A 16,467-nucleotide genomic window follows, 5' to 3' on the forward strand; every position below is an offset into this window, starting at 1 on the left:
TAAAAGTAGGGACTTCCCTGGCAGTCCAGTGGTTAAGACTCTGCACTTCCCATGCAGGGGCGTGGGTTTGATCCCTGGTCGGGGAACTAAGATCCCACGTGCTGCGCAGTGCGGCCAAAAAATATAAATAAATAAAGAATAAAGAATTGCTCCAAAAGTAAGGGAAAAAAAGAGTTTTAAAAAAGTAAAAGTAGGTGCCTTTCACTTTGGGTACTCCCAATCAACACCCTTCCTCCTCCTGCAAGCATGGGAAGTGGTTTGGTAGAGCTGATAATACTTTTGTAGGGATATCGTGGTGGTAAGAAGAGGGAGGATGAGAAGTTAAAAAATTATATGTGGTAGTAATAGTAATACAAATAGTAATAACTACCATTTCTATAACAACTACCATTGCAGAACGTCCCTTAAGGAGCAACGTTGCCCCCAACGTTGAGGACCACTGAGCTATGGCGACCAGCTATCCTGGTTGGCCGGAGATTAGGGCAATTTCCCAGGACAGCAGACTTTCAGGGCTAAAACCAGGAGAGTCCCAGGCAAATTGGGATGGTGGGTCACCCAAAGGCCAGTCCCCCACTTGCTAGCTGTGTAAACTTGGGCTGGTTACTTTACTCCTCTGTGCCTCAGTTTCCCTAGAGAGAATATCCTCTCTATATTATAGATCTCTATATTATATTATAGAGATGATCATATCTAACTCACACATTTGTTTTGAGGATAAAATAAAATGTATGTGTAAGGTATTAAGCTCAGTACATGGCACAATAATAACTACAGATAAATGTTAGGAATTATTACCTAAATTCTTATCTAATTTAACCTTGAAGGTTTGTTTGTTCTTTGGGGGAGACAGCACTTTTTTTTTACTTAAATGTATAGTCCATCTGTATCCACAGATTTATATAATAAAACCCAAATATATGGCAGGACTGCTAGAAAAGAAAATATTAAAACCACATAGTAAAAAAAAAAAAACAAAAAAAAACCACCACATAGTAGTAGAGAGAAAAGAATGAACCCCAAATCAAGGCTAATAGGTTTCTAAAAGTGTGCATTCACAGAGCCTGGATTAAGAAGGAGGGGCCGTGGTTTACTTGGGGCTGTCCAGCTGAGCACCAGGTGCAGCTGGCTCCTCCTTCTCTGCTGAGAACAGCTCCTAAATTAGATGGTTATATTATGTCCATTTTACAGAATTGGGAACAGAGTAAAAAGCACAAAGTCTCCCAATGACCTTGTCAGTTTTTTCAGCACTAGCTGCTGGCCATCCTAATTTTGCAGGAGTACTACGAGGAAGGGTTAGAGATTATGGGCCTGGATATCACAGCCGAGCTGCTCACGCAGCATCCTAGAGCCAGGGCAGCCTTCAGGAGTTGAGTTCAAATCCCTTGCTTTGCAAATGGGACCATGAGGCCCAGAGCTGGGACTGCTGTCCCCAGCATCCAGGTACTGGAGGAACCAAGACTACTACCCAAGTCACCCAACTCCCAACGTGGTGCCCCCTCTAAAGTTGGCCAGGGCCAGAAGGCTGTGGGCCCTGGACAGCTCGCTGGACCTAGGGACACAGGCCTGTGACGGGTAAGAATGAATTTAGACAATGTTCTCAAGTCTGTATTTCCAAATGGGCTAATGTTTTCCCAAATGAAGTCATGTGCTTTTTCTGCAGAGGAGACCAGCACTGTCTCCAAGCAGGTCTGGTGTTTGCCTGCAGGAGTCTGAAGCAGGAAAGAGAAGGCCTCAGTGCACTTGTGTGTCAGGGTCTATAGATGCCGGACTCACCTGTGCCTTCCCTCCCCCAAGAAACTGTAAGCAAAGCTACTCCAGGAGGAAAATCCAGAATGGCCTACTTGAAGCGAATGGGGGGAGGTTACAGCCTCCCAAGCTGAGCTCCAGACTGTGGTGACCCTGCCAGGACTTCCCTCGCCCCATGAGGCCTGGTCTGTCACACAACCAGCAGCCCATTTGTCATCTTTCCTACTTTCCAATATGATGTGATTTATAGAGAATTTATAGGGCATATGTCTTTCATGTTCCAAGGCAATTTTTTAAATATTTATTTATTTATTTATTTATTTTTGGCTGTGTTGGGTCTTCATTGCTGTGCGTGCGTTTTCTCTAGTTGCGGTGAGCGGGGGCTACTCTTTGTTGTTGTGCACGGGCTTCTCATTGCGGTGGCTTCTCTTGTTGCGGAGCACGGGCTCTAGGCGCGCGGGCTTCAGTAGTTGTGGCACATGGGGTCAGTAGTTGTGGTTTGTGGGCTTAGTTACTCTGCGACATGTGGGATCTTCCCAGAGCAGGGATCAAACCCATGTCCCCTGCATTGGCAGGCGGATTCCTAACCACTGCGCCACCAGGGAAGCCCCCCACCAAGGTGAATTTTTGAAAATCAACTTTATTGCGGTTATATTTCACATATAATTAATTTACCCATTTTAAGTGTCCATTGAGTTGTTTTAAGGGTTTTAAAAATATTTATTTAATTTATTTTTTTGGCTGCGTCGGGTCTTAGTTGCGGCATGTGGGATATTTCATCGTGGCATGGGCTTCTCTCTAGTTGTGGCACAAGGGCTCCAGGGCGTGTGGGCTCTGTAGTTTGCGGCACATGGGCTCTCTAGTTGAGGCGCGTGGACTCAGTAGTTGTGGCACGCAGGCTCAGTTGCCCCACGGCATGTGGGATCTTAGTTCCCTGACCAGGGATCCAACCCGCGTCCCCTGCATTGCAGGACAGATTCTTTACCACTGGACCACCAGGGAAGTCCGAAGTGTCCATTGAGTTTCGACAAATATATACACCCATGCATCTGCCACCATAATTAATACATGGTGTGTGTGTTTACAGTTTGTTTTGTTGTTTGGGTGTACAGTTCTGAGTTTTAACACCTGTGTAGATGTGTGTAACCATTACCACCATCAGGACACTGAGCAGTTCCATCGCCCCCCCATGGCCCTCCAAAATTCCCGTGCTCGTCTTTGTAGTCACAGCCTCCCCTCCACCAACTTAACCTTTGGCGACCACTGATCTGTGATCTGAACCTACAGTTTTGTCCAAGGCAAATTCTAATCATGATTACCTAGGTCATAATTTTATTAATAATAACCCCTTTCCCTTTAGGCACTGTACTGTATCCACTTTCCCAACCAACACCGTTAGCACAAAGGAGAGAGGTAGGTAACCAGAAGAAAACTTTGGGATGGGAAGGATGACTGAAGATATTTATCAGGCCCACCGTGGTCCCCTGGCTGCCTCTGGACTAGCCTTTGCTTCCTTACCGAGGGACGACAATGACCCAGTTCACCTTGGCCAGAAAATCATGCAACAGGAGTGAGGGAATCAGCTGATCTGACATCTTCAATGTGACTTCAAAGTCGAAAAAGAGCGGCGACCTGCATTGGAAGCATGGTGAAGATGCGATGACTTCATATCCCCAAATACATTGCCGTTACAATTATAGAAAAAGAAAGAACTAGATCAAATACCAGATACAGCATAGAATTTTTCTTACTGAGGTGAAATTCACATAGCATAAAATTAGCCATTTTAAAGTGTACAATTCAGTGACATTTAGTACACCCACAGCACTGTGCAACCACCACTGCTATCAAGCTCCAAAACATTTTCAACACTCCAAAAGGAAACCTCGTACCCTTTAGCAGTCATCCCCCCGCCGCCACCATTCTCGCTCCCCAGAACTAAGCAACCACCAATCTACTTTCTGCCTTTATGGGTTTACCTATTCTGGATATTTCCTGTAAGTGGAATCCCAATACATGCATGACCTTGTGTTTCTGGTTTCTCTCACTTAACATAATGTTTTCGAGCATCATGTTGTAGCACATCGCCACTTCATTTCTTTTTATGGCTGAGTAATATTCCATTGCATGGCTATACCCCAGTTTGTTTATTCATCTGTTCATGGATCACAGCATAGAATTCCCCTTTTTTAAGGCTTACACATCACTAAGACTATTTCTGCTTCTCAGAGCTTCACTCCAACATCACTCCCGCCAAGGTCATGTGATAAGTCTTCCCATACATATTCTTATGTAATATAACAATTTTGTAAAGAAGGGATCACCCTCCATTTTACAGATTCAGGATGTGAGGCACAGAAGGATGACATGGCTGGATGCAGGTGGAATTCCAAGCCTAGAGTCTATCTCTTCATCCCCGCTGGTTTCTCTGAGTACAGGTTACTGAAAACAAAGTCCAGGTGGAAAGCAGACTCCTTGCGAAGAATTTCAATGCAGTCCAAACAAATTCAGAAAATCCTTGAATTCTGTGTCCTTCCACGGGTGATGCTGAATACTCCATGTCTCTTTCCAGGCAGGCGGCCAGCGTGCCAGGCACACAGCTCCCATCGCTTCCCTTTCTGATACCCTCTCATTACTTTTAATTGCATCTGAGCCTCTCTAGCATCTTGTATTTTGATTCCTAATCCTGGGCATTTCTCTGCCTCCCACTGGTCCAGCACAGCACTTTCTTCTCTCAGAGCTCTCCAGAGAAGTGCCCCCAGAAAATGGAGTTGGTCTTCTGTAATGAATTCATCTTTATAATGAAGAGTATAATATCCAAGTCCCAGCATATTTACATAGCAATCTCCACACAAAAGCAACATTACAAAGGGAAGATTTTTAAGAGAATGCCATCTCAGCTCCATTTCCTATAGTACTAAGAGCACTATGGGAATTGCCCTGACAAGAAAACAAAAACGACTTCCAGGGATGCTGGGTTAGAGACAATAGCTACACCAGCTCCATTAATGTTTAAAGTCAATGGAGCATAAAACTGCTTTTCTCTACTTACAGGCAGGCATCATCTTACAGAGAGGAGAAAAAAAAAATTACCATTTAACTCTGCTGAAATCCATAAGCCCTCCCCTAATTTTCATTCCCCTTGAAATTCTCCAGTAAGTACCATCAGAATGAAAATGAAAATCACTCTCTCTGGGGGGAATGGCTTCCAGTCCTCATCAGTAAAGCGTGTGAAGAGCCCTCCACAGAGATGCAGGAGGAAGGCTGCTTGTTGGGAAAGGATCTGTCAGCAAAACCTGCAGAACTAGTTGTAGGGGGTCACACCTTGGGATTTGGGAGCCTTTGGGCTGACTTCAAGAAGGCCTTAATCAATCCCAGGTCAGGGTGGTCCCGAGGCAGAATTCAGGGACCAGGCAGGTTCAAGGAAGTAATGCCTTGGGGGTACGTTTTACTTAGTGGGCTGTAAGGGGGAAACTTTATCATGAATTTATTAGCTGATTCCCTCAGGGAATCGCTGGAATTAAGCCAGGCCTCTGTTAGTAAACCATTGGACCTAATCCCACGTTACATTTGTGTAATGCCTGACAAAGCCTGCTCCCATTATCTCATTTGATCCTGAAAGCAATCCTCAAAGGGAGGCAGGGCTGGGATTATTTTTTTCCATTTTACATGTGTTTTCACTTGTAAACTGATTTGCCAGGAGCCACACACCCAGACGCGGCAGGAATGAGACAAGGATCTCTTTAGGTCTTGGTACAACCTGTTCAAGGTTTTTCTTGACTTCGCACACAGACTGATCATAATATTCCCAGCCCCACCCAGTCCTTACAACCTTCGGCTTAACCAGCAGCTGGGAGCTCCTCAGGGCACAGCTTGTGTTTACAGTGCCCAGACACCTCTGTGCTGAAGAAGAACTACAGCCCTGCCTGACGAGCTCTGTGGTGGGAAAAAAATCGTATCATCTCCCTGCACCAGTGACCGAAGTGAATCCAGATGGATTTGAAAAAAATCAAGGCACCAGAAAAATCTCAGGAAAGTAGAACGTAATATTTAATAACTTTCTGGAGCCAAGAAGACTAACTTTAGCATTGTGTTAGAAGTTTCAAAGGAAGGTAGTTTATGTAGATTTGACTATATTAAAGTTTAAGTTTTAGTGAAAAAAAAAAAACTCCACAGGGCCAACAAAAACCGAAGAAATATTCACAGCAAAATATGAAAGAAAAGAGTTAACTTTTGGCATGTAGAGGAGTCATGAAAATACAAAAGAGAAAATCAATAGGAAAAACTTATTAAAGAACTATTCACAAAAAAAGGAAGTACAGTTGGTTAACAAAGATTTAGAAAACTACTCTACCTGACTAAAGGCAAAGAAATAAATACTGAAATGAGATCCATTTCACCTACAAAATCAGAAAAATAACTATAATACTCAAGTATTAATACTAGTGAAGGCGATACACATGAATGATGAGAGTAAATACACATGAATGATGAGAGAGTAAATTTATCCAACTGTTGGAAAGCAATTTGGTACATTTATCAGAAACCTTAAAATATCCATATCCTTTGACCTGAATTTCCATTCCTGGGAATATGTTCTTAGGAAAGAATCAACACGGAAAAAGTTTTACGCACAAAAATGTTAGTCACGCACTTATTTACAACGGTGAAATTAGGTAAACCGCAAACGTTAAAGTAATTATTTAGTAAGTTATGGTACAGCCACTTAATGGAAACTTGCGTAATCATTATATGTTCTCAAAGCGCATGCAATAACACGAACACCGTTTACGGGATAATGCTAGTGGAAAAGTGTATAACGTTGTATACGAGTGGCTGTTTGTATAACACTTTTATAGAAAAAGGCTGGAAAAGAAAAACTTTTAATATGTGAACCATGTTTGAATCCTATAATTGGAGAGTTTTTTTTCATCGCCCTATATTTCTATTTAAATCTTTTTTTTTGGCCGCGCGGCTTTTTTTTTTTAATGAACAAAGTCAGCTCTTCTTTGGCCAGGCGGTGGCGCGTCTTTCTCTCGCGCTGGGCCGTAGCGCTTGAGGACTAGGCGGAGGGAGAAGGCTCCGAGACTCCACCTCAGGGCGATTCCGCCCTCCATTGCGGAGTCCCCCTCCCCGCCCCCAATTTCCCCAGCCCCACCCCTCCCAAGCCAGCTGGTCGCAGGGCCCGCCCCTCCCCCACCACTCCCGGGCCCGGGTGACTGCGGGTGCGCGGGAGGGGGAGCAGGGCCGCCCAAGTCTTGCTGACACGTGGGGAGGGAGGAAGAGTCGGAGGACTAGTGGTTGGGTGTGTGTGGGGGGTGTGTCCGTGAGTGGGAGAATCCAATCGTGGCCACCTCAGAGTCTTCATAGTCCTGTGCTGCTCATCCGGCCAGGGAAGTACGAAGCTCTCCCCATGCCCCGGATCCCCTCCTACGCAGACACCCAGCGCAGACACAAGAAGGCTCCGGCCGCGGCCCTGCGCTGCCCGTGACGGCCCGCGCTGCGCCACCTCCTCGCTTGTCCCCCCCGCCCCGGCGCGGTGGTAGGACCCGGCGGTAACGTCACCCATTGTTTACAAATCAACCCGAGCCGGTAGGATTCCGGCTCCCGCGGCTGCTGGCGCGCGGCGAGAGTGCCTGGCGGGCTCCGGCTTCCGCGTCCGCCGCGGCTCCGGCTTCGGCCTCAGCACCGCGCCCGGCTCCGCCGCGGCCCACCGAGCCCCGGGGGCAGCCGAGCCGCCGGCGACTCCCGCAGAGCTCCGGGTGCCCGCGCGGGGGGCCATGCCGTGCCGGAGGGAGGAGGAAGAGGAAGCCGGCGAGGAAGAGGAGGAGGAGGAGGAGGACAGCTTCCTCCTGCTGGAACAGTCGGTGACTCTGGGCGGCTCGGGCGAGGTGGACCGGCTGGTGGCCCAGATCGGCGAGACGCTACAGCTGGACGCGGCGCAGGACCGCCCTGCCTCCCCGTGCGCGCCCCCGGGGCTGCCACTGCAGCCCCCGCGACCCCCGGCGGTGGTGCGGGCGGACAAGGCCCGAGCCCCGGCTCTGCCGTTGCTTCTGCCGCCCGCCTCGGCCGAGACTGGGGGTCCGGCGCCCCCGGGGGCCCTGCGCTGCGCCCTCGGGGACCGCGGCCGGGTGCGGGGCCGGGCTGCGCCCTACTTTGTGGCCGAGCTCGCCGCAAGCCCCAGCGCGCTGCCCGGGCCGTGCCGGCGAGGATGGCTGCGGGGCGCTGTCGCCTCCCGCCGCCTGCAACAGCGACGATGGCCCCCAGCCGGGGCGCGCGCCAACGACGACGACCCGCACAGGCTCCTGCAGCAGCTGGTGCTCTCGGGGAACCTCATCAAGGAGGCCGTGCGGAGGCTCCAGCGAGCCGTCGCCGCGGTAGCAGCCACGGGCCCCGCGGCACCCCCCGGACCCGGGGGCAGCCGCAGCCGACCGGACCCTGTCGCCCTTCAGCCCTCCGGCGCCTTGCACTGACCCAGGGCCCTTGGAGGAGGAAGAAGCCGCTGCGGGGACCCAACGGCGTCCTGTGCCTTCCCCAACCTTGAGCTGAAGCCGCCGTTGCCGTCCTGGGAGCGACCGCCTAGGCTGCAAGGAGGCGCGTGGGGAGAGACCTCAAGCCGAGAAGTTACCCGCCCCGGCGAGGCTGTCGGCGAAAACTTAAGCGTGGAGAAATGCACGGGCCAGGGCGCGTCCGTGTCGCGTGAGAATTTCCCCGGCCACCTCGGGGACGGGAACCTGGGATAAAACTGGGAGAACTATGGCAGCTATTTGCATCAACTTGTACCTGACTTAACCCTTGGGGGTGTCGTGCGCTTGGATTGTTTAAAGATACGGCTCCAAGGGGCGAGAATCGCGAGGGCTTTGTAACAATACTTGAAAACTGATGACACGAATACATTTTATTTTCCGGTGGAGGAACTTAGTGAAAATGGTGCTACAATTGCTGTGCAAAGAAATTCCGGAGGGAAGAAGAATGTAAAAGCTTGGTGGTGGGTGGGTTGGCATCGCCCGACCCCTTTCTCCCACGTCATCGGTGACGGGTCGAGGTGGGAGATGTGAACTCCAGTTGTCGGGGGCAGGGAGGTGGAGAATTTTGCAGGTGGGTCGAGGTGGATGTGGACTTTTAAATGACTTGACCTTGCCACCTGTGTTTCAAGGTCACGGTGTGCTTGGACGGAAGGTTGTGGGCTTCCTGGGAGAGCTAACTGACCCCTGTGTCTTTTCTTTCTCTTGCTCCAAGAAGAGCCCTGTCTGTGCTTCGCCACCTCCTAGAGTCTCCAGAGGACACACAGGTGGAGAGGGCTGTGCGAGGAGAGTTATTTGTTTTCCTCTGTGCTCTCCTTCTGTCCAGAACTCCTCCTCCTCCTCCCGGGAGGCCACTCTTGGCGGTGCCATGAGCTTTCTCAGAAACAGGCATAAACAATGTCTTATGTCTCTCTCCTGTCCTCCCGGCTGGCCTTTCTTATTCCACCCTTTCTGATGTCTTCACTGCATGGATGAGACCCCCGCTGTTTTTCTGCTCTGTTCTGGCCCTCTGTGGAGCCATAGGCCTGAGCTTTCGTGGGTCTTCACCCCTCAGTTTCCTTCTGCCACCAGCTCTTTGTGAGTGACCGAAACCGTTTTTTAAATGGGACTCTCCAAGAGGAGAAACCCCAGGCTTTACCCGTATAAAACTTGACGGCGCTTTAAGTAAGGTGCCACCCCCAAACTTTAAAGGAGCTAAACTAATTTTTTAAAAAGATTCAATGGCTTGTTCATCCTCCAGATGTAGCTATTGACGTACACTTCGCACCGGAGTGTCTGAAATTGTGGTGGTCCTGATTTATAGGATTTCTTAATTAAAGTGTCTGCTGAATAAATTTGGTTTTTGTTTTGGAGCATACTTTGGCTTTTTGGTGGAAGGTGGGGGAAAGAAAAGCACAGAGGGGACACGTTTCATAATGAAGTCGTGATGGAGAGGGGACTTGGGGGTCGAGATGTGAGATGGAGACCGGTGGAGCTGCAGTCGATGAGTGCTTCTGGGTCAGTGTTCCACAAGATCAGAAAATTCAGTCCAGGTTTTTAAAAACATGCTAGGTGGGATTTCACGCCCTTTGTGGAATAAGAACATAGTCCAGAAACTTTCTAGGCTGGAGGGCAGAGGCCAAGTGATTTGCTGTATCTGGAGGAGGGTGGAGGGAGGGGAATTTTCTGATTTTTTTGTGTTTGAAGAATGGGGAGGGTATAGACAGAGCCTGCCTATTTTCTCCTTTGAGACTGACCCAGTCTTGAGCTGTGGCCTAGGGAAAGGACAATAGGGTTTTATAGCAGTGTATTTGGTAGTTGTAAAATGGGGTGTTTTGAGCAGATGGGGGTTCAGTTAAATAAGTGGCTCTCCTGGTTCTGCCCTCAGTCTTATCTTCCCCAGGCTTGGGGCCCTTTCCCACAAGGAAGCCTTTCTTGGTACAGCCCAGCTCTGCTAACCAGCCCCAGGGGCACCCGTCCTGCCCAGCACCTTCTCACACGGGCTGCAGGGGAAGGCTAATGCTCAGTGGCTCAGTTTGACTCAGCCCCGCTGCTCAGCAGCTGTGTCATAGTAGGCAAGTCACAGCTCCGTGCGTTTGCCTCTTTCATGTATAAAACAATAATAGGTTGGCTGGGAGGGTAAAACGAGGACCTGAGGTGTCTGGGACACTTAAGGGCTTAAAAAATGACAGCTGCTGATTCTTGCTGCCACCACTGGCCCTTCTTCCTTCAGTGGCCCCCATCTGCCCCTTCAACGTGCCCCACGTGCCCTAACACTTCAGCCACCCTTTCCTTTCCACTGTGAGCACAAGTCACTGCCACCTCTTTTGCTTCTGTATCATATAAGTCCCTTTTCCTGAACTTCCAGAAGGCCACCTCCACACACCTTCCAAATGGTCTGTCTGCTGTCATCATTCCGGGGGTTGGCACTTGACACACGTGCCAGGTACTGTTCTGGGTGTTTTAAATCATCTCATTATGTCATGGCTTTATTCGTCATGAGGTAGGCACTGTTTTCTTCATTTTATAAATGAGGACACCGAGACCCAGGAGATTAAGTGATTTGCCTGAAATCACCACCTTTTAAGTTAAGGAGCTGGGATTTGAACCCAGGCAGTGTGGCTCTGGTTTCTCCTGCTTTCCTCAACCAGAGCTTCCAGTCATACTGTACCACCTCCATGAGACTTTCTTGACACCGTTTTCTCCCATGTTGGATTTATTAAAGTTCTCAAGAGCATCCCACAAAAACCTTGACCCAATAAATGCCTCAACACAACGGCATCACCATTTTCAAACTTTTCTTGCAGGCCAGCCACATATGTGCAAGGCGCTGGGGATCCGGGATGAGACAGGGTTTCATACATCCTGGAAGAACCCACGAGCAGGTTTGGGGCCAAGACCTTCACATAAGGTAATAGGAATTGCATAAGAGAGGCACAGATAACAAATGGTAGATGGCTGCTTTTTTTAGAACCTCAAGTCTGTAAGATGAGGGCATAGGGCCAAGATGGTGAGGTCTCACCCAATGCAGCTGTCTTCTGGGTCTGCAGCATGGCCAGGACAGCACTCAGGAATGAAATTAGAGTGGTGACTGTAGACTGACAGGACCTGAAGATCTTCAGGAGCTGAGAAGCAAGGTAGAGAGAGGGAAAGGGGACTGAGCCCTGTTTGGGCAGGAACTCTGGTAGGCACCTTTTACAAGATGGCCCTTCACTCTTTACAATGGGGAGAGGTAGGAGAGGTCGAACAGGATCTGAACTCATGGCTCTTAAGCTGAACCTCTTACCTCCTGTCTGAGCCTACCCACACATTTCTTCATGAACCTCAGCCCCAGCTACCGATCAGCTGTTTGCAAAGGCTGTAGAGAGCAGAGTCCTGGGCCTGGGGAAGTGTCTGTGCAAATGAGGCATTGGCCATTTCCAAGGTGTTGCGGCTTGGGATAGCCCATTCCTAGTACTTGGCCCAGGGATGATTGTGGCTGGGATATCCCTAGTCCCTTGGAGTGGATGGGCATAGAACTGAGGACATGGGCATGGGCAGAGTTGAGACAACTCCATCTTCTGAAGGATCCGAGGCCTAGGTTTCCCTGGTAACATTCTGCAAGTCTTGAGTTCAGAAGGACAAGAGTAATAGGGAAGTTGCAAGAAGCTGGTTGGTTGTGTGAGTGTGTGTGGTCAGGGAGGGGGTTGATTAGGAGTTTCACGTGGGAAGTTACAGGGACCGCAGCCTGGTGCCTCCTAAGTGATTAGGAGTTGGAAGAGAGATCAGGGCTGAAGATAAAGATTTGGCAGTTAGGGCTAAGAGGGGTGGACGGAGCCTGGGAGATGCTGTCAGTTGGGAAGGAAAAACACTAGCCAATGTACGTAGCACTTACCATGTGCCAGGCTCTGTGCTAAGCACTTTACAAAGACCAAGAGTAGAACCCAGAGAAGCCAAGGGAGGCTGAAGGGTGAACTGTAAGGGGTGGTTGGGTATGTGTGTCTACATACATGCACAGGTGCACACACACAAATGCAGAGCTATAGCTATGTGATCACTATATATACCCTCTGAGGTCAGGTCCAGGGTATATGGAATCAGAGCTTGCTCAGTGACTTTCACTGTCTTTCTTTAATCCTGAAGTTATTCAACTTCTCTTTATCAGCACCATTAAGCAGTGTGTTTGGAACATCTGCACTGTGAGTTCTTGCCCTGCTTAACCCAGCTGAAGAGAGGAACTATTTATGGTGCATTTGGAGAAAGGTGATTATGACTCCGGTGTCTGGGGAGGATTTTCAGGAAAACCTAGGAAACCGAATCTAATTTAGACAGTAAAAAAAGAAACGGGCAAAAGGCAGGGCAAAGGTAACAAGATGATAACCAGCTTGTGATTCTTTTTTAACCCACCCAAATCAATAAGTCAAACAAACTCCCTGAACAGCCTATCAATTGGGGGCGGTGAATTTTACCTCCTGTGAGTCAGTTAATTGATAAAGCGGAGCAGTTAATAAACCCTTTGGTATCAGATTTAGATTTCATTCTATTGTAGCATAAGGTACAGAGAAGAAGGACTCCTTCACACAAAAACTACCCAGCCATCTCAGACGTGAAGGGTTATATAAAGTTGTTTCAACAGCCAACTGGTCCCGGCCTCCCTGTGGTAGGACAGTTTGTGACTTAGAGTGCTGTCACAGGGGACATCCACCTCTAAGGTCTCCCTGAGTCTTGCCCTTCAAACCTACCCAGACTGAGCGCCCCATCCCTTTGTGCCCCCTCTAGGAGCCTTATCCTTTATAGCGTCTTCCCTTCAATTCCACCCTTTGCCACTGTCCTCCATCCACAGTGGGATGAGCACAGGTCTCTCCTGCTTGAGCAAACCTTCCTTTGGTTCTTTTTTTTTTTTTTTTTTTTTTAATTTATTTATTTATTTTTGGCTGTGTTGGGTCTTCGTTTCTGTGCGAGGGCTTTCTCTAGTTGCGGCAAGCGGGGGCCACTCTTCATCGCAGTGCGCAGGCCTCTCACTATCGTGGCCTCTCTTGTTGCGGAGCACAGGCTCCAGATGCGCAGGCTCAGTAGTTGTGGCTCACGGGCCCAGCCACTCCGTGGCATGTGGGATCTTTCCAGACCAGGGCTCGAACCCATGTCCCCTGCATTAGCAGGCGGATTCTCAACCACTGCGCCACCAGGGAAGCTCCCTTCCTTTGGTTCTGTTTTCCCTTTTTAGTTGCTGTCCCTCCTTTCCCATCCTCTCCTCTAGGCACCACAATTCATCATCTGTGCCCCAAGCACTCTCTTAGCCTCCACAAGTCTGTTGAAGTTGCCCGTTTGTTTGCTCTGCAAATATTTACTAAATGCCAATACCCAGGTGTCGTTACTAAATGCACCTATGTTTCAGGCAGTGGCCTAAGCATTTTTACTAGCATTAGCTCAATGAATCCTCACAACCTGATGAGGCAGGAACTTTATTATTATCAGACTTGACGGACAAGGAACGGGAGGTGAGAGAGGTGAAGTAACCTGCCCAAGGTCACAGGAAGGAGCTTTAAAGGAAAGAGCTGGGATTGCGACCTAGGCAGTCTGGCTCCAGAGCCTGCATTTTAACAGCTACCTGGTACTGTACTGAGGACTATGGGTTTTCTTTTCGAAATGTGTCCCTTCTTGTCTTTTTCTGTCTTTTTGCGCTTATCACCTGGTGCCTAAACTCTTTGAGAAAAGAAGACGTTCGCATATGAGCCCCTGAGATAACCCTATAATGACAGTAAATAAAATGAAGAGTGAGAACAAAATGAACTTGAAGATCACCTCCTGCCAAGAAACTGCACAATTTTCTCAGTACAACTTATAGATGGGAGTGGACAGGGCAGGCATGAAGACCTACAGCTGAGCACTGAATTTGATTTAGAAGGATTTCTGATAGGAATGGGGGAGTTAAGAGCTGTGGCTTCAGAATGCCCTCCCCACAAACCCTCCCCTTTGTGATATTCCTGCTGCCCCTACTCTACGAGTCCCAGTCCTGAGCTGTTTTTAAGGTTTGGCTTGAAGGGGACCTCCACCCTTTTCTGATTAAACCTCTTCTAGACTGATTATTCCCTTTTCTACACTTCCCTTAGCACTTTATACAACAGGGGTGCATGTTTAAGAAACGTCTTATCTTCAGAGCAAACAGGTTTATGCCTTTTAAGAAACAGATTGAAGAAGTCAATAAAAGGCAGGATTTTCCACAAAAGACTTAAATTAGTGGCCTTAATGCAGTAGCTTCCGGGAATGATGTTTTGTTTTATAAGAGTGTTTATTGGCTATTTGGCTTCTCATACATGATCTAATTTCACCTTCACCGAATTCTTCAAGGTAGGTGCTATTCTTATCCCCATTTAGCAGGTGAGTTAATTGAGATTATTGAGGTTAAGGATCCTGTCCCAAATCACACAGCTAACAATGCAGGGCTGCCTGCAGAGCCCGTGCTCTTATCTATTACACCTCCTGGGACACATTGTTATGGGCAGGTCATTTGTTTTCCCTTCAGTTATGATGGAATACCAGGAGGAAGCGCTGCATGGGAGAGTTTTGCTGCTTTGTCTGCACCAGCCTTCCTGGTGTTCAAATGGAGTGCACCTCAGAGTGGAAACCTCCCTGTGCTTCCATCTCTAAATGAGGCGGTAGCACTAGACCACTGAAGGCTGAGCTCTCCCGGGGCTGACATTCTGTGATTACTGAGCATCAGTGGAAGAGGGGGGAGCTAATTGAGTGAGTTAGTAATTTGGTTGCCAGGGTAACTCTTTCCTGATTGGAAGGTAGGGATCACAGGGTTTGACACAGGCTTTGCTGGATAGGAAAGTGGTGTCTGATGTGCACTCCATATTTCTGCTTCTGAGCTGGAAAAGGAAAGAGCAAAAAAGGGTAAAATAGAATTCAAATATTGTAGCATTTATGCCTAATTTAGAATGAAATCTTGGGGTGGCAGACTTTGGAGTTCTTTGTGAGGTGTGGCATTCTTTTCTCCAAATCACGTATTTGTCAATTTCCATGTTTTAGTTTATTTAGTATTTTTTTCATTGAGTTTATAGCTTTGGTCTTTTATCTTACCCAGGCCATTTTCTGTGGCCAGCTGTCTTCATAGGATGCTGAACATGAGAAAATGGTTACCGCATACCTGGCTTTCCCTAGCTCAGCCTAGGGATCTGGGGCATGGTTTTCCAGGGTTCCAATGGCAAGATCATCATGTTGGACAACTGCAGGGATATTGTTTACATTGTAGTATATGTGTGGACTTCTGCAGTGAACAATATTGGACTATGTATGATGGTATCAGGCTACTGGAAAGAGGCCTGAGCTGGATGACTAGAGACCTGGGTTCTAGGTTCTGTTAGGCCTTTGACTTCGTAAATGACTTTGTAGATCACTCTGCACTGCCCCCTTCCTGGAATATTTTTCCACCTATAAAATGGTCTAATAGCTTTTTTAAAAAAATATTTATTTATTTGGCTGCACTGGGTCTTAGTTGCAGCACACGGGATCTTTAGTTGTGGCATGCGGACTCTTAGTTGCGGCATGTGGACTCTTAGTTGCGGCATGTGGGATCTAGTTCCTGGGGGCACAGAGTCTTAGCCACTGGACCACCAAGGAAAAATGGTCTAGTAACTTTTAAAAATCATTAATGTAAACCCTGACTTATTCCAAAAGATGTCTTGGGGGTGACTAGTAAGATCTTGCAGGATTTTTAAAGATGGACGGTTTACACCCTGTGATGGTTACTGGGTTATAGTGCAGTTAAAGCACCTCATAGTAGGCATTAGTTTTCTCCAGTCTTCCTTTTTGAAGGAGGGGGTTGTATTACGTGAACCCTATGGTTGAGTCTAGCCTTAACCAATCATTACAAGAAGCCAGCACGTTTGGGGCAGTGGCATTGAATCATGGCCAACTTGGCCCTGGATTTCTCCTAACTCTTTGACCTCCAGGAAATCCCACCTCATCTAAGAAGTGAGGACCTCAGGGCTCCTCCAATGCCAGGGGAAGTCAGCACCTGACCACTTTCCTTTTGCTCAGAGCCCAGAGGTGGTAGCCCATTGCATTGTTAGAGGCCCCCCTTCCTCAGTTTGTGTTAGAGCTTCCATAGTCACCATTCCTTTGCTGGGTGGCACTGGACTGAGTCTTCCACAACCCTTCCTGGGCAGGTTGTGGGAAATGGCTGGCTTGGTGTGTTCTGGAGGTACTTCTCAGAGACCATCAGGGTCTGTGTGTG

The 16,467-nt window shown here is 48.3% G+C and overlaps 1 protein-coding gene across 1 annotated transcript; it reads left to right on the forward strand.

Moving 5' to 3' along the window:
- The first annotated feature begins 7,075 nt into the window (after positions 1-7,075).
- On the forward strand, positions 7,076-9,622 carry FRAT2 (FRAT regulator of WNT signaling pathway 2). The gene has a single exon (XM_059899375.1). It carries the CDS (start codon positions 7,527-7,529, stop codon positions 8,217-8,219), a length of 693 nt encoding a protein of 230 aa, XP_059755358.1. The 5' UTR covers positions 7,076-7,526; the 3' UTR covers positions 8,220-9,622.
- Positions 9,623-16,467: the final 6,845 nt, after the last annotated feature.

This window comes from Balaenoptera ricei, chromosome 16, assembly GCF_028023285.1.
Source record: "Balaenoptera ricei isolate mBalRic1 chromosome 16, mBalRic1.hap2, whole genome shotgun sequence".
Classification (NCBI taxonomy): Eukaryota; Metazoa; Chordata; class Mammalia; order Artiodactyla; family Balaenopteridae; genus Balaenoptera; species Balaenoptera ricei.